The 23,343-nt window shown below is 39.0% G+C and overlaps 5 protein-coding genes across 5 annotated transcripts in view; 2 read left to right on the top strand and 3 right to left on the bottom strand.

Annotated features, from left to right (window-relative positions):
- Nucleotides 1-3,991: 3,991 nt before the first annotated feature.
- LOC101300364 (stem 28 kDa glycoprotein-like) lies at nt 3,992-5,269 on the bottom strand. Its single transcript, XM_004302798.1, has 3 exons — nt 4,847-5,269; nt 4,366-4,575; nt 3,992-4,273 (listed from the first exon to the last, which is right to left on the bottom strand). Exons 1-3 carry the CDS (start codon nt 5,254-5,256, stop codon nt 4,096-4,098), a joined length of 798 nt encoding a protein of 265 aa, XP_004302846.1. The 5' UTR covers nt 5,257-5,269; the 3' UTR covers nt 3,992-4,095.
- A 954-nt stretch (nt 5,270-6,223) lies between these two features.
- Nucleotides 6,224-10,896, top strand: LOC101306743. The gene is made up of 4 exons (XM_004305207.1): nt 6,224-6,707; nt 7,167-7,607; nt 10,279-10,359; nt 10,458-10,896. The coding sequence occupies exons 1-4, from the start codon at nt 6,224-6,226 to the stop codon at nt 10,547-10,549; spliced, it is 1,098 nt and encodes a 365-aa protein (XP_004305255.1). The 3' UTR covers nt 10,550-10,896.
- A 79-nt stretch (nt 10,897-10,975) lies between these two features.
- LOC101306451 (pentatricopeptide repeat-containing protein At1g51965, mitochondrial-like) lies at nt 10,976-13,252 on the bottom strand. Its single transcript, XM_004305206.1, has 2 exons — nt 12,500-13,252; nt 10,976-12,401 (listed from the first exon to the last, which is right to left on the bottom strand). The coding sequence occupies exons 1-2, from the start codon at nt 13,250-13,252 to the stop codon at nt 11,196-11,198; spliced, it is 1,959 nt and encodes a 652-aa protein (XP_004305254.1). The 3' UTR covers nt 10,976-11,195.
- Nucleotides 13,253-14,956: 1,704 nt separating this feature from the next.
- LOC101300073 (mitochondrial-processing peptidase subunit alpha-like) lies at nt 14,957-20,067 on the bottom strand. The gene is made up of 13 exons (XM_004302797.1): nt 19,937-20,067; nt 19,166-19,396; nt 18,726-19,022; nt 18,137-18,304; nt 17,851-18,018; nt 17,636-17,719; nt 17,385-17,451; nt 16,608-16,705; nt 16,162-16,234; nt 15,980-16,050; nt 15,752-15,801; nt 15,492-15,604; nt 14,957-15,330 (listed from the first exon to the last, which is right to left on the bottom strand). Exons 1-13 carry the CDS (start codon nt 19,973-19,975, stop codon nt 15,278-15,280), a joined length of 1,512 nt encoding a protein of 503 aa, XP_004302845.1. The 5' UTR covers nt 19,976-20,067; the 3' UTR covers nt 14,957-15,277.
- A 2,624-nt stretch (nt 20,068-22,691) lies between these two features.
- The window catches only part of LOC101299783 (6-phosphofructokinase 3-like), a 5,243-nt gene continuing 4,591 nt past the window's right edge, over nt 22,692-23,343 (top strand). Inside the window, exon 1 of the mRNA XM_004302796.1 lies at nt 22,692-22,912. Coding sequence (XP_004302844.1) covers nt 22,811-22,912 — 102 coding nt within the window. The 5' untranslated portion in view covers nt 22,692-22,810. The remainder of the gene's footprint in view (nt 22,913-23,343) is intronic.

Genomic DNA, 23,343 nt, shown 5'->3' with positions numbered 1-23,343 from the left:
TTTTTTGTTTTTGGAAAGGAAACCCGACTATTTTTGGGCACATTAAGAGTTATATGATGACTTGATTTGCTTTTTTTTTTTTTGGTCAAGAAATGAATAATTTATGCCTGGATTACAAACCCTCCAAATGCAAGGCCGAAAAGCTAATAACAAAGAGCATGTGTCTCCAACTCAATCAAAATAGAGAGAATGAGAGGAAACCAACAGTTTGCCAAACTATGGACCAAAAGCCATACAACTAAAACCATAAATACAATAACACGAATAAATCTACCACACACACCGCTCATACTTGGTAACATTGTCGTCGTCATCGTCGTTAGTAGCTGTGAGTAAGTAAGGAGTGCTAAATCAGAGAATTGCAACCTGAGGGACCTGATGCCTTACGAATCCCAATACATAAAATCATATGGAAACCTAACCAGAGGGAAAACTCCCTAAAAAATGCTAACTTGATTTGTTCATACGAGTTGAGAGTTGGGACCTCGCCCAATAGATTTCTTCTGATAATTGGTGTCGTTTACTATGTAGAGTACATTCACATTTTGTATTCTATAGGAATGTTGTAGTAATATTAATAATTAAAGCTGACGGTTTTCTTGACCGGAAGGAAGAGCAAATTTGACAGCCACCCCTAACTGAGGTGTGAAAATACCCACATGATGAGCAAATGCCACGTGATCGCCATTCCACACATAGCTAACTGATATTCGATTTTATTAGGAGAAACAGCGTATTTATTGTAGTTAGTTAGTATTTTATAAAAATAAAAAAAGTTATTAGTATGAACATGGAGTCGTGTAAGAAGTTGTTGCAGATTGCAATCAGCACGAGTGGGAGTGGTAGTGGTAGTGATGACTATAGTCTATATATAGCTAAATGTTGATTTATTTGCGCCGGCGCTTTTGTGCTACTTCAAACTTTGTTGCTAGAATGTGCATTGCATATCCCCCATCTAAATTAATAAGCCAAATGTGATTTGATCCTTTGAAATCACATCAATTACATTCGCTTGAATAATGAGGCCAATGAACACCCTCAATATCTTTAGTATTACTAGTTTTTTAACAATAAAGAAAGCTTTGAAATATATACTTGAATTGAAACAATAAAGATATAAAATAATTAAAGAGATAAAAGTATAAATAAATGGGTTACTTGGAAATGAAGGATCGGATTTGCGAACGTGTGATTGAGTGAGAGATGGGCAATATATAGATATAATCTGAACCAGCTTGATTTTATATATGGTCGGCCACTCTTTTCTAATATGTTACTGTAATTCAGACTTTACCCATAGGTGCTTTCCATTTGTTTCCAATAAGATACAGTAACTTTCCAATTTAAAGGATTTATAACTATATGAGGCGTTGCACACTCATTTTGTTCGCCAATGAATATAAAGGATCGATGACGACAAACAAGTTTGATCTTTGTAACTTTTTTGATATGGGTGAGCAATCAATGATTTTCGACTGAATCGCGTCTGTAATCTACCTTTTTTTTAGTCTTTTCATCAAGAAGCTGAAGTTTTAAATCTCCAATGGTTGTTGGTTTAACTGGCGCTGCTAATATGCTCTCAATCTCATAGATCAACAAAGCCAAATCAATATGAGGGCACCAGTAACTCGGCCAGGATGTTTAGCAAATAAAAGCATAATTAGAGGCTAAGAAAAGGCTCTGCACACCTCGAGTTACAGAGATTAATATCAGAGAATCATCATGAGGCTATAGCCGATCTGGTGTCCCGAAGTGCGCATTTTGAGTGTCAAAATAGTACACAACATATATCGGTATTAACAGGGGCGGAGCAGTGGCCATGCCACTCCCTTAATGTTTGGTTATATGTGTACTATTTATCCTTCTAACTTGGTTAAATTCCAGACCAAAAAAAACTTGGTTAAATTGTCTGACCAAAAAAAATTTCGTCAAATTGAGTTCAGCTTGTGTTAACTACATATAATGGCCCCCTATCTCATATCTAATCTTTGGCTCCGCCACTAGTATTACACTTAATTTATTCGATCAATCGGTTTTTATTACCATGAATTTATTACCATGAAAAGAAAATCTTCCGTGCACCAGCTGGCTTGTGTGATCAACCACACAGAAGCTGACACATGGTACTTTTTCATCCATGTCAATGTTGTTGAAACACAACGAAAAGCTCCGGTTCATTTCCAGTTGCACCTTCCGGCACTTCGCCAAGAACTGCCTATCGTACCAAGCAGAACAATCTCTACACCCTTGAAACCCTCCTCCATCGCGTCAACCAACACTACCACCTCAAGCTCACTCATGAATGCTTGCACATAGGGATCCACTATGTCACATTCTCCGATCACAAATCCCTCCAGTCGTGTTTGGTAACCCTAAACCCTTGAGGCACCCAAGAACTACATATTGTTGACGGCAACGACGGAGTGGAAGGTGACCCTCGTTAATTTGACGAAGTGGACGGCATATTGTTGACGGAGGAACGACGACAATTTGAGTCGCAGCAGAGGAAATGAAAGGTTAGGAAGATACTGACGTGGAGAAAAAGTGTCATGTGTTAGCTTTTATGTGGCTGTTTGCACAAGCCAGCTGGTGCGGCTATTGCACAAAAGATTTTCTCTACCATGAAAATATAAACCATCTACAAGATTGGTAATGAGTTAATGCCTATTTCTCATTTGTTTAATTAAGTAGCATACAAGCATTATATAGAACGTTGATAAAAATATTTTGAGGGCCGGGGTAAATTATATACTTAACTGCTTAGGTCAAATAATTTTGGATTGAACTCTCTTTCTGCATGATGGTAGATTATCGAACTATCGAAGGGGGCGAAGAATCGAATCCAATGTAGAACTACATATGCTATCACATACAAAGAGAATACTCGTAGGAAAAACCGACAAGCCATCAATGGCTACGTACGCTGATCAAACATGCCCGAAGATTGAAATAGCCCAGCTGATGAGGATTTCCTCGAGAGAAAGTACTGAGGAGATTGATAAAAAGGAAAGTCCAACACTATAATATAAGAAGAGATTTGTGTTATTACATTAGGCAAAGTGTGCATGCATGAAAAGCTTGGTGCATGTTGATGATGTGGATTTCTATGATTATACGTGTATGATTTTTGCCGAGAAAAACTTATCCAAAATAATAACTTTGTTGATCTGTGTGGCTGATTGACTATGTATCTGTTGGGAAAATAATGGAATGGAAGTAAAACTCCGACCACAAAAGGATAAATATCTAGAGATAAAATAGTAAAGGAAACAAAACACCAGATATAATTTGATTCGGCAATATGCCTACGTTCAACCTCAGCGGATATATTGGGTTAAAATTAATTTTGATGGCTCGGTAAAAAGCAACATGCAAGAGGTTTCATTTTAAGAACTTCTTCTAGACAACCAATTGCATCGGGTGCTTTCAACTCAGGTGTCACTAATGTTCATGTTGCTAAGGCCTTGGCGCTCCGGAAAAGTCTTATCTGTGCAAAGGAGAGAGGCCTCACGAAGATTGAAGTTGAAAGGGATTCCAAACTAATTATCATCGATGTAGTTAATGGTGCCCCTTGCCGTTTGGAGACTCCTCAAACTCTGGCATATGATATCAAATGTTTGACGGTTTGAGTAGCTCCTTTGAGTCCATTCGCTTCTCACATGTGTTCAGAGAAGCTAACTTTGTTGTTAATGCCCTTGCTATTGCTAATATGGGCTATAGATCTGATAGGTGTGGTCTTTGGGTGGAGAATGTTCCCCCAAAGGCATCTTTAGCCTTGTCACTCGATTGTATGAACATTTGGTGTGTTCGAAACACCCCTAAAAAATAAAATATGTCTACGTTCACGGAACTTCCTCTATAAATAATGGGTACACAAGAGATACAACTTCAAGAACAACACTTAGAGGAAACCCTCTTTCTCACACAAAAGATAAACAACTTCAAGTACAATTGATTGAAATCACTCCCTGATTAATTGACAAATAATTATAACGAAGGACAGACTTACATTGCCGACCTTTTTTATTTGCCCTCACACTCAATAAAGCCTTGATAAAACATTCAACCTGGTGAAAGAAGAATACCTATTATTGTTCAACTAATGTAATACATTGGATCAGGCATCTTGAAGGTCCGGTTGCCAACATTTGTTCCCAAGAGATCGCTCCATTGATCACCAATGTTCCCAATTATCCTATATCCCTTCTCTTCAAGCTTCTTTCTCTCAGTTGATTTATATACAACTGCAGTTTTGCCAGAGTAAGATGAATCTCTGCAAGCAAGGAAGAATGCTAATTATTAAGAATCTAAAGCACCATTTGTACCATAAGCAACGTACTAAAGCTAAATATTTAGGATGCTTACTTCAGCACGAGCTTTTCCCAAGTGTGATATCCAACCTTCTTGAGATTGGTTTCTGTGACACTTCTTTGAGACTCTCCTCTTCCAGTTATGAATGCAACCTTAACTCCAAGAGTCGATAACTTCTTGTACAGTTTAAGACTTTCAGGCAAGGCTGGGGCTGTGCCTTCCAAGACCCATGCGTCGAATGTAGTTGAATTATATACTTCTACCCTGAAACATCAAACGATTTATATAAACTAGGGCTATAGCTGACCTAAGAAGACATGCATACATACATCTATTGCAGCAAAAAAGGAACATTCCAGATCTTTACGTATTAAGATGTGCTCTTAGAAATAAGCATTACTTAGCTTGCATTTGGTTTTGGAACATGCATTCTCACAAGGAAGGACAACAATGCAAGACCATATATCATATATATATATATATATATATATATATGGAACTCAAGCTGGTTAAGAAAATGGGACTATATATATACCCGAATCCATGGTGTACATAGTAAGGCAGATTGGAGAGGCTAGTCTCATCTATATCAAAGATCCACAAGTTCTTGTCATCCTCTGTTAGATTCAGGCTCTTAGCGTAGAGATAAGCCTCATAAGTAACAGCTTTCGAGTCTTTTCGGTACTGGTGGCCAAGCATGTAGTGCCCTACATAGCCTTCACAAGCAGCTGGAACAGTCGTCCAGTCAATGATATTGCGGGTTTCCACTCCCAGTCGCCAGCTGAGACACGAAACGCCGGGGATGTGTCTCCCACCGGAACCGGTTTGTGGTCGGAGGAGATGTATCTGGTGGGATATCGATTTAGCACCGTCTGAAGATTTGGTTGCTGCTACAAGTGTGGCTAGGATGAAGAAAACAAGAGCTGTCAATATTTTCATGATCATGATATAACTGTGTTGTTATGCTCTTGGTAAGAGAGGACGCATTATTTGTTGATCTGAAATGCCGGCCAGTTTGTGCATGTTATATAGGGTTTTTCAACTTGATATGACCCTAGCTTTACCTGGGTGCCCCTTACTCGTTATGAACCAATTAATGGTTCAATCTTTTGGAAACGAGATTAATATAATGAACACGTATAACATGTGTGATGATATAATCTGACAATATAAGTTAAGAGTAGTTGGAAACCCGACGGCTTTTGTGCTTAAAATTGGTGTCCTTTGTTAGATAGACAAATTCATTCACATTTTTAATTCTACACATGTTATATATAGTAGTAGTTTTACCAAAGAAATTCTGTCTCAATTCTCTCTTTTGTCATATTTGATGGGTCTACGATCCTTCGGTAAAACCGTAAAAGAAAACATTAACATGTTCCATATGTCGCATTAATCAACAATACAACCGACTATTTGGTTTCCATGCAGTATATGCTTAAAAGATGTACAATTCAAACGTTGCACTCAATATCGTGGTTGGTAATATATAGCGATCAAGCAAGCTAGCATCATAATCGTCATTACCCGCTGAAGAACTATTCAACAGGGATTTAGGTGTGGCCGTAGAAGATGAGATTGATCATAAGAATAGAGGTCTGCTTAATTATGAGCATGCTAGAATTGTTTAAGTAGTTTTATATCGCTTTTTAAGTCTTCAAATTTCAGGATTTCTTTGTAAGCTATGTAGACTGTAGCTGGTTTGACCATTATTCTATAAGTTACTCTTGGATGGGCTAATGGACTTATCTGTGGGCTAGCCCAACACTCACCACAGCTCTCTCCGGCACATCGCCGCTTTGCTGGGTCTGTGAGTTTCAGTGCTCTCATCTTCACTCTTAAACCCTGAAAACCAAACCAAAACCATTTCCTCTTCTTCTTCCTCTTCCTCTTCTTCTTCTTCACGACCACCATGCTCTCTCGCCTCCTCCCCAAACCCTCACGTTTCTCTCTCCTAACCCGAATCTCCTCAAAATTCCATCCATGTCCCCACCCCCGAATCCCCTCCCGGCCCCAAAACCCTACTTCTTTCCCCACCTTCCTCCCCAGATTCTTCTCCACCGGCGGCGACGACCACTCCCCGCCGGACCTCTGGAAGCTCTCCAAGGAAACCGACGAGAATTTCGATCCTTTGTTCGGCGACGGCTCCGGTGAGGTCTCCGGGACAGCCGAGGCCGGTTCGCGGAAGGGCGGCGATGAGTGGGAGACGGCGGAGGGGTTTCGGCCGTGGAGCTTGGGAGGAGGGGAGGAGAAGATTGATGACTTGTTCAAAGTCGGCGATGGGTTTCGAGGGAATAGTGGTGTGGAGATAGAGGAGGAGGAGGATGGGGAGAAGAGGATAGAGGAGGCTAAGAGGCTTGAGCAGAAGGAGAAGGAGCTCACTGCTGTTCTTAAAGGTGACTCCTTTTTTGTGTTCGAGTTTTTGAAGTTTTGAACTATTGAGTTTGGTAGAGAATGGAGGAGTGTATAGATTTATAGAAGGAATAGTTAAGAAAGTAGTTCACTGCTGTACTATTGGATTGATGTGGGCATTGAGCAAATTGTGTGTTTTGGTTGTTCAAATCTTGTTGAGGAGACTTGATTAGTGCTAGTGTAGAAGTTTGTAACTTAAGAAAGCAGTTCCTATTGCATATTTTCTTTCAGTTGTGTTTTGGTTTCAAGAACTTTAAATTTTCTAGCAATGGGAGATGGTTTAGGATTAACAGATATTTTCCAAGTACTTGAGGCATAGCACTAGGTTTCTACTTTCTTGGGGCATAACACTAGATTTGGTTCGTGACAATGCTGACTTCTGTGGAATAACCTGAGTAATTCACATCTCTAATGTTGATACTTATCCAATATGATAATTGCAGGTCCAAATCGTGCATTTGGTGACCTTATTGCTGCATCTGGGATCACAGATGAGATGCTTGACAGTTTGATTGCATTGAAGGATTTTCAAGGGATAAAGGGATTGCCTCCACTAGAGGAAATTGAAGACATTCGTTATCAGAAAAATACAAGTAAATCATCTAGAGCTGATATAGAGCGCCAGAAACAGGAGGAAGTTGCCAAAGCAAGAGTGAGACAAGTGGACGACAAGGAAAGAGCTTATGGAACAGGAAGAAGGAAATGCAGTGTAGCCCGTGTCTGGATTCTGCCTGGTCAGGGTAACTTCGTCATCAATGATAAACAGTTTGATGTCTATTTTCCAATGCTTGATCATCGTGCTGCTATCCTTCTACCATTCTCTGAGACAAAAACTTTGGGCCTTTGGGACATCAATTGCACCGTTCAGGGCGGTGGACTCTCCGGTAAGTCTAAGACCTACACATCTTGTTATCATTCATATGTTATGCTGCCTTGTTTGAGATATATTTCATCTAGTGTTTCCCTATTTTATTGTTGACTTGCCTCTCAGTATATTTATACGCTGATAAATTGGATGTATCTTGTTGCAAAACGGGGTTCAAACAATTAATTCTGATGACCATCTGGTTAAGATGTAGCATAATTGCCCTCTCATGCTAACTGAGTAGATGTCTGGGATATATGCTTATTAGAGTCTTGCAGCCTCTTGTATTAACTAATAATAATATTCTCAATATTTAAGCTAGTTAAATATTGGCTGGTAGTTTTTTTTTAAGACAATTTTTTTAATATAAATGTTCTTTATAAGTCATTGGGTTTAGCCTAAGTGGTGAAGGGAGGGTGGGAAATGAATTAGGTTTAGACTAGGTCAGGGTTCAAACAATTAATTCTGATGACCATCTGGTTAAGAAGTAGCATAATTGCCCTCTCATGCTAACTGAGTAGATTTCTGGGATATATGCTTATTAGAGTCTTGCAGCCTCTTGTATTAACTAATAATAATATTCTCAATATTTAAGCTAGTTAAATATTGGCTGGTAGTTTTTTTTTTGGATTAAATTCAGTTTACCCCCCTGAGGTTTGAGGTTAACATCATTTCAGTCCTCATACTCTCAATTTTTGAAAATTTACCCCCTAAAGTTTTTAATTTTCATAAATCATCCCCACTTGCTAAAATTTCATCTAATTTTGACGTTAATTTTGACTTCGTAACTCACTTTAAGGGCTAAAATAGTCATATAACAGCATAAATCACATTTTATGACCTTTTTTCTAATATTTCATGCTAGCATTTAACATTTAAATTGGTTGAAATTTTAGCAATTGGGCTCGATTTATGAAAATTGGAAACTTTAAGGGGTAAATTTTCAAAATTATGAGTATGGGGACTGAAATGATGTTAACCCAAAACCTCAGGAGGTTAAACTGAAATTAATCCTCTCTTTTTTCAGACAATTTTTTTTAATATAAATGTTCTTTATAAGTCATTGGGTTTAGCCTAAGTGGTGAAGGGAGGGTGGGAAATGAGTTAGGTTTAGACTAGGTCAGGGTTTGATCACCCTCCAATATAACCAAATTATTGTGTGTGTGTTGTATCATTTTTATTTTTGGGTGAATCAATGACTACTTGAGGGTTGTGAGTCCTTTCTCTGGACATATTTGCTTTGAAAAGTCCACTAGAATCTAGGTGTATTTGTAGTAGTCCAAAATATAATGCCTGCAAATCTATATATACAAGGATAGGAAAATGGACTTGGCTTCTCTGCTTGGAGAAGTTTTGCTTAGATCTGCTTGGATTTCAATGCCAAGCTGCCACATCATCTAAAATCAATCTAAGGGCTCCTGATGAAAAACTCCACATTACCAATTTTACGCTAGCCACACCGGATTGCTATAGCCTCAAAACACAACCATCCAACCAGACCCGTTTCAGCCTTAAGCCATGTTTATGGAGAAGCTTGCAAATCGGACAACCGCCGGAACTTGGTCGGGGCGGCTGTGGGTTATCGCTTGCCGAAAACTCGGAGACGGCGGCGCAAGGTTGTCGGAGATGTCAATGTACTCCTCGTCGTTGGAGGAGATTGGGAGTGGTTCAGATGGGTAAGGGTCCAGATGGGCTTGGGTCACGGTGGGTGAGTCACGGCGGATGACTGCTGCTGTTGCGGTGGTGCTTCTTCTTCTTTGTTGGAAGAGTAGCTTAACTGGAGTCGTCTTCTAAGTGTGGATTGGTATCAGCAATTCCCACTGTAAATCTTATGATTGCAATGTCCTAGATAATTGTTCAAGATTGAAGCTACGATTCAGTTGATGACTTGAATAGAATTGGAGTTCTGTTGGTTGATTTCTGTCCTAGATAATTGTTCAAGAGTGAAGGACCAACTGTACTATAGATAAAACAAGGACTGAACTCACTGAAGAAATGGAGGAGCAAAGAGGCTATATATGGAGGAGAAGAAGCTGCTTATTTCTTTATTGGTACTTGTTTTCATATACATGTTGAAATCATTTGGTATGGCGTAAGGATGGCTTTGATCTTGCTGAAGCTCCATACACAGAGGAAGAATAAAGAGGAGACTGATCTGATATGGGTGGCCTCAAGTTTCTTTTTGGGAACTTCTTGCTGCTGCCTGCTGGCCCTTAGATTGGTTGTAGATGACGTGGCAGCTTGGTATTAAAATCCAAGCAGATCTTAGCAAATCTTCTCCAAGCAGAGAAGCCAAGTCCTAGGAAAATACCATGATCAATTTGCATAGTTACTATGAATGTTGATGTCAGAGAGACCATAGCAGGAAATTCTTCCTCTGCTCAACTTATGTTGCTCACTCATCATATTGACCGATTCAAGTTATAGTATAATATAATGTTTTTTAAATAGCTGCAGCATTTTGCATGAAACCTTGGAGGCAAATAAACAACCAATATATGGTGGCATAGTTACAAACAAATTGATTCTCGTATAAAGATTTTTTTAGTTGTTTTAGTGTTTGTGTTGCATCTTTTTAGTATAGAAGTTGGATGCAAAGATATAGCAACTTGTTGCGAATTGTTCCTGTTCACCAAAAAAAACTACTCAGGCACTTATTGATTGCTGTTCTGTAAACATGTTTCATCCAGGTCAAGTTGGAGCAATACAATTAGGAGTTAGCAGGGCCTTGCAAAACTGGGAACCAGACTTGCGTCCTACACTCAAAGCTTGTATGATATCTCCCCTTCCACTGTCTATTGTTATCTTGATTTGCTCTTCCATATAATTGTCAAATCCGTTGGTTAACCCAGTTCAATTGTCTTTGCAGCTGGTTTCTTGACTAGGGACTCACGTGTTGTGGAAAGGAAAAAACCAGGAAAAGCAAAAGCAAGGAAGAGCTTCCAATGGGTCAAGCGTTGATCAGTTGTTGTGAGCTTTATTGTGTGCACAACCAGTTTTGTTTGGAACTTCAATTGTGATCGACCGAAATAACTTGTTCAAATTCAGTCATATGTCCTCCCATGGCATTGATAGTGTAGCTTGTAATAGACCAGCAGTCTTAGAAGAATTGTGAAAATTAACACTGGTCATTCTGAGTTATCTTGAAGCAAATGTCGGTTGGTTTTTTATTTGTTGTACACTACAAGCTCCTGTACACGATTCCTTAAACTAGTTTACTAGTCCATTTGAGGAACTCTCATCCAAGATACTAATACCTCCTTTCATTGTGTATGCTACATTTCCTGTTGGTCATTACTTGGTGCAAGAGCTGAGCATTGCATCCCAGCTTAATACATAGGCAAATAAGCAATGACAGATTGAAAAAGAAGCTGCATTGAAGCACAATTTATCTCGCTTTTTTTGTAGCAATGACTCTTGGTCTTTCATTAAACCAGAGACCATCAATTGAATGTATTGTTACAACAGTATGGGCAAGTTGCGTAAGAACCCAATCAGCAGCCACATGTTATTAGGCTGCAAATGTAAAAGGGCTCAAAAGAAGCAACGAATGCAAAATTGGGTACAAAACCATAACCTTTCTGGCTGTACATCAAACACACTTTCATCACCTTATAGGGCTAACAACCCAACCTGTCATTGGACTCTGCCTGCGGACTCTGAATTTCTTATGAGAACCACTTTGCAGTCGTTCAAGCACTGCATATGTAATCCAATCGGGCGTCAAGCCCTGCTGCTTAAGTTTTGCATACAAATCCACTGCCTCGGCAGTCCTCCCACACCTTTCAAGACAATCAAGCAGGATGTTGTATGTCACAATGTTGGGACAGCAGCCTCGAGCAAGCATGTCATCAAACAATCTGCATGCCATTTCAACCCTATCCGTCTTGCCAAAGCACTCTATTAGAGTGCTGTAGGTGACAACATCAGGGCTGAACCCTTTTTCCTGCATCTCCTTAAACCTCATGTGGGCTTCATCCACATCACCATTCTTCCCAAGGCAATTGATCAATGAATTGTAAGACACAATATCGGGTTTACAATCACTGTTCTCAAGCTGTTCGAATACTGTCATCGCCTCATCAACCTTCCCAGCCCTACCAAAGCCGGAAATCACAATGTTGTAGGTAAATATATCTGGTTCAGGGCCATCGGTTTTCATCTTTTCATACACTTCATGAAGATGTGATACTTGCTTCGACTTCCCAAGCGCCGCTAATACTGTGTTATACATCATAGTGTCAGTGGATACCCCTTTCTCATGAATGTTGCTCAGCAAATCAACGGCCTCTGCGGTTTTACCTGCAGCACACAAACTCTCTAACATCGACATGTAAGCATCTCGATCCCCCTTGTCATGGAACTTCCACATGTTGCAGAATAGCCGGTGGGCTTCATCATCATGACCCAATTTGCTCAACGTCTTAACAAGATACGCATATATAGACTTAGTCACATATCTCTTTGACACCTCCACCAACTCATCTAACCTACTAAGCTGCCCTTGTGCAATCAAAAGATTCAAAATCACACTGTACGTAAACTCGTTCGGCCTACAATTGGCTTCCACCATTTTCATGAACACAAGTATGGCCTTATCAACCATGTTGCTCCTCGCAAGAGCCTGAATGATGGTATTATAAACAATCAAATTCAAATTACAACCTTTGTCCAACAACTCCTGAAAAAACACCAGAGACTCTTCCCCTTTACCCAATTTCCCACTCATTCTGATCATGATCGTGTATGTAAACTCATCCGGCTCGCAATGCTTCTTCTTCATATCTTCAAACACCTTGTACGCCTGCTCAACCTGCCAAATCGCTGCTGCACATCAGATAATCAGAACCCTAACAAAACCCTACCGAAAACTATTAAAACCCCGGAAAATCAATCACATTATCAGCAAACCTTTTCGTCTTTCGCCATCGCATGAAGCAGCATATTGTAACAATAAATGTCCAACTTGTAGCCATGCCGCCGCAATTCCATGTAGCACTGGAAGGCTTTCGCCGTATCGTAAGAGCGCAAGAAGGCCTGAACCAGACATTTGTATGTGTAAGAGTTCATTTTAAGGCTCCATTTCTTCACCAGCTCCATGGTTGTTTCGAGATCATCGCTGCTGCCGAAGAGGCCGATGAGGAGATTGACGGTGGAGATGTTGCCGCGTATATTGGAGCGGTGCATATCGGAGACGATCGAGCGGGCGAGGTCGAACCGCGCGGGGGCGGCGGACTTGGAGAGGATGAGGAGGATGCGGTTGCAGGTGAAGGCGTCGTGCTGGAATTTCGGGGAGAGGGAGGGGCAGAATCGGAAGAATTTCAAGGCGAGGTCGGCGTCGTTGAGGGACTTGAGAATCTCGGAGGCCTCGGCGGGGGTGAGGGAGACGGAGAGGGAGGAGAGGTAGTCAGCGAGGTCGAGGAAGGGGTCTGACGTGGCGGAGCGGGATTGGTGGAGGATGATTTGGGTGGCTTTGCAGACGAGGTCGCGGCGGGTGAGAGTGTAGCCGCGGATGTCGGTGGGGAGAGGAGGAGGAGGGGTGACCTCGACGGAGAGGGTGCGGCCGGTTGGGGAGGTGGAGGTTACTTTGGCGGTGTATTTTGTGGCGTAGTGGCGGTGCGTGGGGATGGTGAGGATGAGTCTCAGGTGGCGGCGGTGTCTCATGGTGGTGGTTGCGGTCGGTAATATGGTTCTGGACTGTCGAAGTGTTATGGTTCTATGTGAACGGAACTTGTGAAGTGAATACGAGAGATAGGAGAAAAAAGAAGATTAAAAGGGACCCAGATTAAAATCGCAAGTTCAAACGGGTATAACAAGGATCCTCTCCTTGGCTAGAGTTCATCCTTGTTTGTCCTCAGCTTTCAATCGCAACCGTAAACGCAAAATCTAACGACCAGTCCTTTGACACCTCAGCAAAAATCATTAAATGTCCACCAAACTCCTGCTCCAAGGCAAAGACCGTTAAATAACATAGAACACTGGAAAAATATATCTCTTTCTCGTCCGTTAGCGACGAGACCGCTATGGCGCTATCACCTTCCATATCAACAGACCGGATTCATCCGAGTCACATTCCACACATTTCAAATACCACTCGAAACTTGAAAGTCTGCATTTCTCTGCAACTTGAGCGAAGAAATACCACTTGTCTTTCTCCATTCCAAATTTGAGAGTTGGGTTTTGCCGTTTGGGTGTTTCTGGGTTTATTGAAAGCAGCTTTCACATATTCCTGATTTTTGTTTCTTCGTCATCATTTCCCCCCACCCCTTTTCCCTGTTTGTTTCTCTGCAACTATATTGGATGAATCATGAATGGATAGTTATTTGTTCTGATTTTGTTTTCATCTATACTGCAAGACGAGATTGATAGTTTTATAAATTTGCGATCAGAAACATTTTTAACATCAATTGCTAGATCTATCAGTAACTAAGCAGCCAAAGAAAAAGAAAAAAAATTAAAATAAAAACACTCATTCAAACTGATAAATACCCAAAGATAAACAAATACCCATGTTTTCTCTATTTCCTGTGTCCGTTTTTAAGGAAAGATGGATGATTGGAATCATGGGATAGAGAATCAAGAAAAATGATACTCATATTCTATAAAATAAAAGGTCCATCCGTCCATAGGCTACAAACGTTTAGAGAGAGAGAGAGATAGATGATCTGGAAAGAAAACTGGCATACCTTCAAACCTGAAATCAATAATATGTACAGACGGGAAAGGCAGGAAGAGAGGGAAGGAAGAAATGATCATCATCGGGCAAAAAGGAAGAAATTAGAGATGGTGGCATTTGGTTTGGTCAATGGTCTAGTTAATTAACGGTGTTTGCCTCAAATTTGGTGACTAGTGGGTTTTTAATGATTTTTGCTGAGATGTCTTAATACTGACCTTTAGATTTTGTGTTTACGGTTGCGATTGAAAGCTAAGGAAAAACAAGAAGGTCGATATTCAATTAGCGTTGGTGTTGAACGAGGCAAGAAAATAACAAGAGTGGTTCATGTTGTGCATAATGTGCATCTAAAATAAGATGAACGAGGTAAGAAAATGTTAGAAGAACAAAAAGGAGGTTTTGCATGACTATAGTTATGCCACTATTCTTAACGCATACCACTTCAGTTAGCATTCTAGAGCAAGTTCCCACAAGGCATGAATGGCAAGGATACATTATTGGTACTATATCAATAGAGTAGCATCGCGCACAGCTGGACGAGTTCGAAGTTGTTAAGTACTGCATGAGGCTATTCCCAAATTTCATGCTGGCTGGATCAGAATGAACTCTTTATAAGTTGTGGCATTTGAACCATACATTAGGTTCTTGCGAAAGATGGAAAAAAAATAACAATAACACTTGCTTTGATTCTTGCTAGGTGGTATTCTAGGGTTAACCTCGCCCCTCATGGATTTAATTTTCATACTCATGCTTCATGAGCACAAACTCACAAGTTACAACCCCTGAAAGGTTCCGACAAATTTTAACATCAGAAAAACAAGAATCTCTCCCAGAGGGAGAAAAGAAAATGAAATCGCCAGAATGAATATTGATACAGGCAATGTGGATGAAATCAACTTCCCCATCAAAATTTTATTTCAACGAAGCCGAAAAAGGCCAACAAAGTTTGGAAGTTATAAATAACCCATCTCATTCAAAAAATTACAGGAGGTAGCAAGCTGGATATGAAGACCCGCTCATTTTGCATGGAAGATTCTGTTAACTGAGTCGTAGCTTGGGACATTTACAACTGCCATGCAAATAGGAAAAGGCAAGGCACAATTATATCAGTATTCAATCAATATGTCTAACTGAGTATCAAAACCAGCGTTCCAAAAAAAAAAACAGAAAAAAAGAAAAAAAAAAAGAAAGGGAAGATATCAAGATCAGTCAAGCCTATCTGAAACTTACCATTCCCATATGATGCCATTGTTAGAGGTGAAGATATAATCTGTTGGGCGGCTGTAGTAATATCTTTCAATGTTACTCCTTCTACTGTCTTTAAGAAATGCTCCACAGGTTTCCTGCCATTGTATAACATGTAATCTCAGCACCATGAAAACTGCTGTACTTGAGATATTAAAAGATTCTACTATACATTAAAAGTGTTACTTAGAGCCTAGCAAGGGCATTGTATGAGGAAAGAACAACTCCACAAAGAAATTGCTTACCTTTCCCCATATGTCAAAACTTGCCTGCCTATATCTTCTGATGCAATCACCTGCAACAAAATAAAAGGGTAAAACCAATGGAACACTTGAAAAAAAAAAAAATTTGATAATTATACAAAGATCTATAATCAACTGGACTAATGAAGTTAGATATAACAAGCATAACAGAAATAATCTTCTAAATGGGTGCATGGTGATGGTGTGGAATGGTATGAGAGAGAAGCATACTCTAGACTCTAGATTCATCAAAACTGCAGCCTTTGTGGCCTCTTTAGCACGTTTAAGCTCTACATCCGTAACTGCAAGCAGAAACAAAAACAAAGGAAACAAACATACTTTATCAGAGATGTCCCACAGGCAAGAATAACCCCCAAAAAAAAAAAAAAAAAATAGAAATATGCAAATTGAACCTTGTCCAGGTGTGGCAATCGAAAGTAATTCTTTAGCTGCTATTTCAACTGCCTCTGACGCAAACGCTGAGCCCTACATTCGAAAATAGCAAGATGTCAAAATCATTTTCCAATGATAGTTACTATAATTAAACATCTTTACCTAACCACCTAGAAATTGTATGCGTACTATCGCATACAGCAAATTTGAATTTCTCCTCTAGACCACTTCCATCAATTCCATGATTCTAAGCCAAATATAAGTTAGAAACATCATTCAACACTCTTTCCTTCTTTATAACAGTGGCTCAACCAATAGCGTCAGCCTTTCAAAACCCCTAATGCTGAATAGATCACAATATAGACGACCTATATCATATCACTCCCACATGCACAAACACAGCCCTGGCAGTACAGCCAACAGAATGCAAGCCACAAAATTTTGAGAACCGAAGGGAGAGTCTTACAGTGCTAGCATAAATTCCAAACAATCCAGACTCATTAAAGAGGCTGTTGAAGGCGGTAAAACTTTGAATCTCCTGATGATGATTCAAGACACGGAGATCTGTAGCCAGATAAAGATATTAATCAGTAAAGGATAAGTGTAGGAAAAACTTGATTCAAATAAGCCAGAATAATCATGCATGTGATCATACATTTGTATATTGTTTTTTATAAATGATCCTTATAACAGAGATCCCTTTTGATCAAAACCAAAAGCGGATTGCAATGCTGGGCAACCACACAACGGCTAATCAACCAGACCATCTTAAGTTCTAGATCCAAAATTAAAAATAATCCATCAACAAATCACCAAATTTTATAACTGATTGATGACTCAATTATCATTATGACCCTTTCAGTGTTAGAAGGACAGACTGTTCTTCTATTGATGTGATTCTAGTTAGATGAGTAGATGGTTGTCCGATTGGTTAGTCTTTTTGGTAAGATAATCCTACAATGGGAACCTAAAAAAAGGATGATTCAGAACTTCAAATTCTTGGATTGCATCGGTGGGCCTACATGCTATCCCTTTGGGTTCTAAACAAAAGTTTATGAAATTTTATGGCATTAAAATACTTGTACAATTATACATGTATGCATGTATGTTCTTGAAGAATCAAGAACAACTGGGCAGTTTGAGGGTAAATAACATTGTGCACAGAATAAAAATAAAACTATATCTCAAGAAACCACGCGGTACTGCTACTTGATAATAAATTAGAGAATTAAGATAGACTCACATAGCCTTGAGTGCATCCCCTTTCCAGGACCACCAGCAGAGAAAGAGCCACCTCCTCCCATAAGCAACTACAAAGTACGGAAAACTTATCACCACTCATGTACATTGACAGAGTTCTTATATTAAAAATTAAACAAAACATGGTTTTACAGCCTTCTGTACAGGGATAAATGATTGCAATGGCACAAGATTCCAGAAAGGCGTTATGAAATGCATGGAATCTGTTTAATGTTCATAGAATAAATGTGGCACCTGGAGAACAGTCAAAATGATAGCTTCCTTCTCTTGACGCCAACCACCAGGAACTTCAAAAGCAAGAGCAATATGTGCCTCATCCTGTTGCACGAGTAAAGCAGATGAGTCAACAGAATTGAACAATGCATGAGAAATTTTTCTCTGGATAATCAAAATATGAGGAGCATATATAGAAATGAAGAGCCAACTCTTAAATGAACAGCAACGCATACCTTGGTATCACCTTGAGTGCGATACTCCCCTCCAACATATTGAGATGTTGGCTCACCAACGAGGGGCACACTTGGTAGGTCAGAAAGAAGTGGTTCTGCAATAGATAAAAGCTCCTCATGATCAACCCCAGATGCAGCAAGAACTATCCGCGGAGCAGTATAATTCTCCTGAAATTCCAACACATTCATATCAGTCACACAGCTCACTCAAAAGAAGGCAAAACACAAACATTACTTATAAAATTTAACCAAGAACGAGGCCATTCATGTATTTAAATAATCTTACAGCAACAAATTCTTCAAGGATGTCACCATTCAATCTCTGCAGTGCTTCTTCAGAAGCCATAAGAGGATTTCTCAATGCTCCAGTAAACCCAGCGGAATGAATCTTCTCCAAGAGTAAGCCTTGAGGATTCTTAGAAAGTTCAACAATATCTGCCCTTATCTTAGTCAGCTGAATAAACATAAATTATACTCATTAGAAAGATATAGCACGGATGAACAATTACAGAAAACTGACAACAAATTGGCAAGTGCAGAGACCTACCCTACAAATGTGTTTCAGTGCATTTGTGAACATGGAAAAAGAGATATGGAGCAAACTGAACTTCAAAAACCATGATAAAGATTGACCAAACTCATCACCATCTAATATAGAACATAATTAGCAATTTAAAGCCTAATTATTGCTGTTCTTATTTTTAGAAATGAAATGAAAACATAAACAACTCAGACCTCTCATCAACCCAAATTTGTCCATTTAGTAAACAATAGGCAAACTAAAAACAACCTTGAATCAAAATGAAATATAATACTTGTCCAAACAATCCTACGATCCTACAATCATGAATATTTGCTCCTCATAATTCTCTTACCTCCTCATTGACCTCCCACTCCAAGAAGGCAGGATTTCTCACAGCGTCAACAAGCAATTCTACCATCTGAGGAACATAGGTTTTAAGAGCATCGAAAGTGTATCCCATTTGTTCCCTAGAGCAACTGGCTCCAATGTGACCACCAATTGCTTCCACCTCCCTAACAACACGCAACTGACTCCGGTTGGTTGTACTCTTAAAGGCCAGCCTTTCTAACAAGTGTGAAGCCCCACTCGTCACTGGTGTCTCATAAATGGAACCACAATTAACATAGACTCCGATGGAGGCTGCAGGACTCTGATTCACAAACAACAGATATAACAATTAAAAACCAACGAGGAAATAAATATATAAAAAAAAAAATCAATCAACAGGATCCAACCTAATAACAGGAGTACCTAAACAAATCTGTATAACTACAACAGAACACTCTTACATACCGGTGACGTTTCCGAAGCTATTCTGACACCATTGGAGAGCTTTGTAATCTTAGTCTTGCTTGGTTCCACGTAATCAGGTAGTGGAGGAGGGAGGTTCACACCTGCTAAAGGGGTTTCCAGACGAGGAAGAGCACTGGACTTCTCCCCAGTCAGCCAGCTAAAGATGCCCCCTACGGCTGGCTTTGTAGCAGCTGCCGTTACTGATGCATACCTGGTGGTGCCCACACGGCCCTACTCAGACAACAAATAGCACGTCATCAATCCTACAATGCACATTATAAAGAACAAACTTGCTCCAACATAAAATTCATAATTACTAACTCGAACAATGAGACGCATAGTTCAATCTAATGCCAAATAAATCAAACACTTATATCTGGCAAATATAATGCCTCCAGCAAAAAATTAAGACTCACATACTACGCGGTTAAATCAAACCTAGATTTGGTTTTATCACATTTTTCATCTCCTAACAAACATTCATATATGCAAACGAACATAAATTAGCTATCTTATTCCTCGAATAAACCAAATCCAGTTGAAAAACAAAAGAAAAATCCTATACCTGAAACTAGAAACAAAATCGAGCTATTGATATTTGATACAAATTAGCAGTAACTAATAGATTCACGTTAGATAGAACAAGATTAATCAAATGGAAAATCGATAAAAGGTCAAAATCAGATCTTGCGGCGACAAATTCAATCACTAAAATGATTCAATCTCTAATCAGATACAGAAGAGGAGGTGAGGGATTTGAAGAGCTCTGACCTTAAGGGACCTGACTCGCGAAGCTGCAGTTCTGTACATGGCGACGGAAGATTTGGAAGCCCTAGAAAGTCAGTCTCTGTGGTTTGTTGGTTGAAGCTTTGAGAGAGCTGCGGAAATAGGAGAGAGAGTTGCGATCAGAGTATAGGGACACTTGGACTTGCCCACGCGAATATTGGGCTTCCCTCGTGAGAGTATCGGCTTTTAGTGGCCCACAAACAAGGATATCGCCAACAGCCCAATATCTGAACATTTTCTTTTTCTTTTCTTTTCCAAACAATACAAAACAAAACCAAAACCACGAGGGACACACCCTCTCAGGCTCGCCTGATCCAAATGGAATGTTGGTGAGACAATAATGGGGAAACAGTTAAACCAGATCGAATAGAGCAGGGTGAGACTGAGTGAAATCAGTAAGACGATCAACTACAAAGTAAGCCTCACAAAATATATGACGAAATATAATGAGTTAAACTGTGATGCAAACCTTAGGATGTCTTGAACTAGATATTAGGTATATAGACCATGTTGATCGAATCGTGTTGGGCCCTAAAATCTTTAGTTCCTTACTGTACAACGTAAGTTTCTACTTTTCATAAACATTCAATATACTAATATCCTATGACAGATTCTAGATTAAATGTAAATGTGTTTGAAATACGAACTTGGTAGATTTCAGTTAATATTCATTTATGTTCTTTTTCTAGATTCACACTTAATACTCTATTGTTTGATGGGACAATATATATAGGAGTGTGTCTGTGCTCTAGAAGGGATCAGAATGGCAGCAGTTATATTTCAACTGCTTTTAACAGTTTCATGACAGTTTTTTCAGTGAAGAAATTGTCAAGATAACTTCTTGTCTTAATCCAATTTTTGTCTTAACAACCTATATTTTGAATTTGAATTTTTAACAAATGCCATCACACATAAACTTATTCGATAACAAACTTTATATCTATGTAATTATTGTATAATACATGCTTATATAGTTCATGAGTTTGTTTATAAATAGGTTGTATATAATGCTAGTTCTAAATACAGCAGAGCTGCTAGGTTAATTTTACATACAAGTCTTGCCTCTAAGTTTCTTTCCTGTTGAAGAAATCACTTTCAAGAACATCTACAAGTAGACAATTTTGTAGCTGATCCTTGGACACAAATTTGTTGGAGAAAAGAATTGGACGCATGCTCACCCGAAGATCACAATTCACAAGAGGAACAAGCTTCTAGAGGCACTTGTATATTGCTTGTATTTTATCGTCAAAAAACAAAAAGAACGAAAATTCTTGTTTGTGTCCTATTTTGCGAGGTCTTACTGAAGACAATTCCAGAACCAATAGGTTAACTATCTTTTTGGTCTAGACGTGTGCTTACCCCTGTAGTCAATTCCACCACTTTGATCACGGCCACTGCATTGAAAAGCACACATTGACCTCTCTCACGATCAAAGTCTAAATTATAAAGCCTTGGCGTGGTCATGCGGGACTCTACCAACGTCACGCTTAGAAATAATTGATGCCTTTACCTTACTATAGAGAAAAGAAGCAAACCAATTTGGTTTCTTAGCCTAGTCCATGCGCATATTATATGTCACCAATCACTGCCATGCTTCTCTAAATATATAGAAATGCATTGGAGGTTGGATAAACTGCTTAATTATTGGCCAAAACAAGTTATTTAATAATCAATCATGTCATTATATTATCTAATTATGTAAATTAAATCAAGTACTTTTAAGAAATTGAGAAGGAAAGATGATCATGTGCTCCTCATGATTCATGAAGAAAGGGAAGAAAAAAAACGATGCTCGTCATGTGTTTACTGTGGTAGGGGACAAGTGTCAACTCCTCCACTATAGAATATATATACTTGGATCGGGTTTTCTCCTCCAACAATGGTGACCGACTTTCACTTCATCCACCGCTTTGTAGAGAACCCCCATTCAAACCTCTAATATCTTTTTGTCTTATTTTCATGATATTAGATTAGTAGAAATGAATTTCTCAACATTAGTTCATTTACTATAATTAGCATTCCTCCGCACAGTATTTCTTTTCAGGTTTCGAAATAGTGTTTTGAATAATCAAAGTTCAGATACGTCAAAATTTTTGATTTTGAGTAGAGTCTAACCTTCTATTTTCATAATTAATTAAAGGTATAAATAAATAGTAAAGTTACTTAAAATCTATGTCAAGAAACAAAACAGAAAACATATGTATTGAAGTAATTTATGTTTTAACATAACTTATTTGAAGTCTTAATTTAAGTGATTGTATGGATCTTCGATTATGTAGCTTCCGTTATAACAAAATCCAGTTTGAAAACACACGTGACAATTTTTAGGAAAAACAAAACATAATATATATATATATATATTTTTGTTATGACAAGTGATACATTTTATTTTGTTATATCATTATATCAATCGATCATACATTTCTACGTATAAGTATAAATAGACCGTGAAATTTCTCTTTTCTGTACATGTGGTCTAGTTCATCCTTTTCTCTTTCTAGAACCCCCGAGACTAACAAAATTCCCGAAACATATCAGACCACAAATCACACCAGAAAAAAAAAAAAAAAAAAAAACCAACAACAACATCTACGACTACTCGTTGCTAGTTCTAGAGGAACTAAAATGGAATAATAGAAAATAGAAAATTCAATTTGGGAGCCGAGTGATGGAAGCATTGGCTACAAATACACGCCCGCGCGGTCGGTCCCCATTGTCTAGTAAACCAGTGTCGAAATGGCCAACTCTGCTTCTTCCATTTCCAACATCACCACCAACTCTTACGCTGCGACGCCCGATCACACCCGCCGCTTCAGCCCCACCTTTACTTCATCTCCCAGGCACAACTCCAAGGGCAGTATGAGAATTTCCGCCAACTCCCAGCCCAAGATCATCACCGGCGAAGCTGGCTACGTTCTCGAAGACGTCCCTCACTTGTCCGATTACATCCCCGATCTCCTTGTAAGTTTCAGCAACTCTCTGTCTCTTTTTCTTAATCAGTAATAATTGCTTGCATGTTGTCCATGTTGTTGTTCTGGTGTTGCATGTTGTGTTTGTGGTGGATGAAACAGCGGCGTTTTGGGATGATTGAGTCGGAGAACGTGGCTCTGACTTTTTAAATGTTTCTGCGTTTTGATTCTTATCTTTAGCTTCTTCACTTTGTTTCTTTCCGACAGAAGTTTCTTAACTTCCTATAGTTTCTATTGGAAGCAGAGTTCATCTGCATGTTGCTTTTAGTTTATTTGTTTATCATTATTAGTGTTATTATTAATTTTAATTTTGCAATCAAGTGAACTAGAGAGATTAATCATAATTTATAACAGCGTTGTTGAGCTTTTTGCCTTTACTTATTTATTAATTAATTTTTAATAATTTATATATATATATATACA

The sequence above is a fragment of the Fragaria vesca genome, linkage group LG6 (genome assembly GCF_000184155.1).
Source record: "Fragaria vesca subsp. vesca linkage group LG6, FraVesHawaii_1.0, whole genome shotgun sequence".
Taxonomy (NCBI): Eukaryota; Viridiplantae; Streptophyta; class Magnoliopsida; order Rosales; family Rosaceae; genus Fragaria; species Fragaria vesca.
This window is presented reverse-complemented; position numbering and strand designations above follow the sequence as displayed.

What these genes read in the sequence shown, in the direction of transcription:
- LOC101300364 (XM_004302798.1), bottom strand. Translation starts at nt 5,256, where the DNA reads ATGATCATGAAAATATTGACAGCTCTTGTTTTCTTCATCCTAGCCACA. An exon ending in TATGTACACCATGGATTCGG is followed by an intron (nt 4,576 to 4,846) that starts GTATATATATAG and finishes TTGATGTTTCAG; the next exon opens with GGTAGAAGTATATAATTCAA. An exon ending in TGGGAAAAGCTCGTGCTGAA is followed by an intron (nt 4,274 to 4,365) that starts GTAAGCATCCTA and finishes CCTTGCTTGCAG; the next exon opens with AGATTCATCTTACTCTGGCA.
- LOC101300073 (XM_004302797.1), bottom strand. Translation starts at nt 19,975, where the DNA reads ATGTACAGAACTGCAGCTTCGCGAGTCAGGTCCCTTAAG. An exon ending in TCATTTTGACTGTTCTCCAG is followed by an intron (nt 17,452 to 17,635) that starts GTGCCACATTTA and finishes CGTACTTTGTAG; the next exon opens with TTGCTTATGGGAGGAGGTGG. An exon ending in GTTTTGACATATGGGGAAAG is followed by an intron (nt 15,605 to 15,751) that starts GTAAGCAATTTC and finishes ATACAATGGCAG; the next exon opens with GAAACCTGTGGAGCATTTCT.
- LOC101306451 (XM_004305206.1), bottom strand. Translation starts at nt 13,252, where the DNA reads ATGAGACACCGCCGCCACCTGAGACTCATCCTCACCATCCCCACGCAC. An exon ending in CGATGGCGAAAGACGAAAAG is followed by an intron (nt 12,402 to 12,499) that starts GTTTGCTGATAA and finishes GCGATTTGGCAG; the next exon opens with GTTGAGCAGGCGTACAAGGT.
- LOC101306743 (XM_004305207.1), top strand. Translation starts at nt 6,224, where the DNA reads ATGCTCTCTCGCCTCCTCCCCAAACCCTCACGTTTCTCTCTCCTAACC. An exon ending in GCTCACTGCTGTTCTTAAAG is followed by an intron (nt 6,708 to 7,166) that starts GTGACTCCTTTT and finishes TGATAATTGCAG; the next exon opens with GTCCAAATCGTGCATTTGGT. An exon ending in TCAGGGCGGTGGACTCTCCG is followed by an intron (nt 7,608 to 10,278) that starts GTAAGTCTAAGA and finishes TGTTTCATCCAG; the next exon opens with GTCAAGTTGGAGCAATACAA.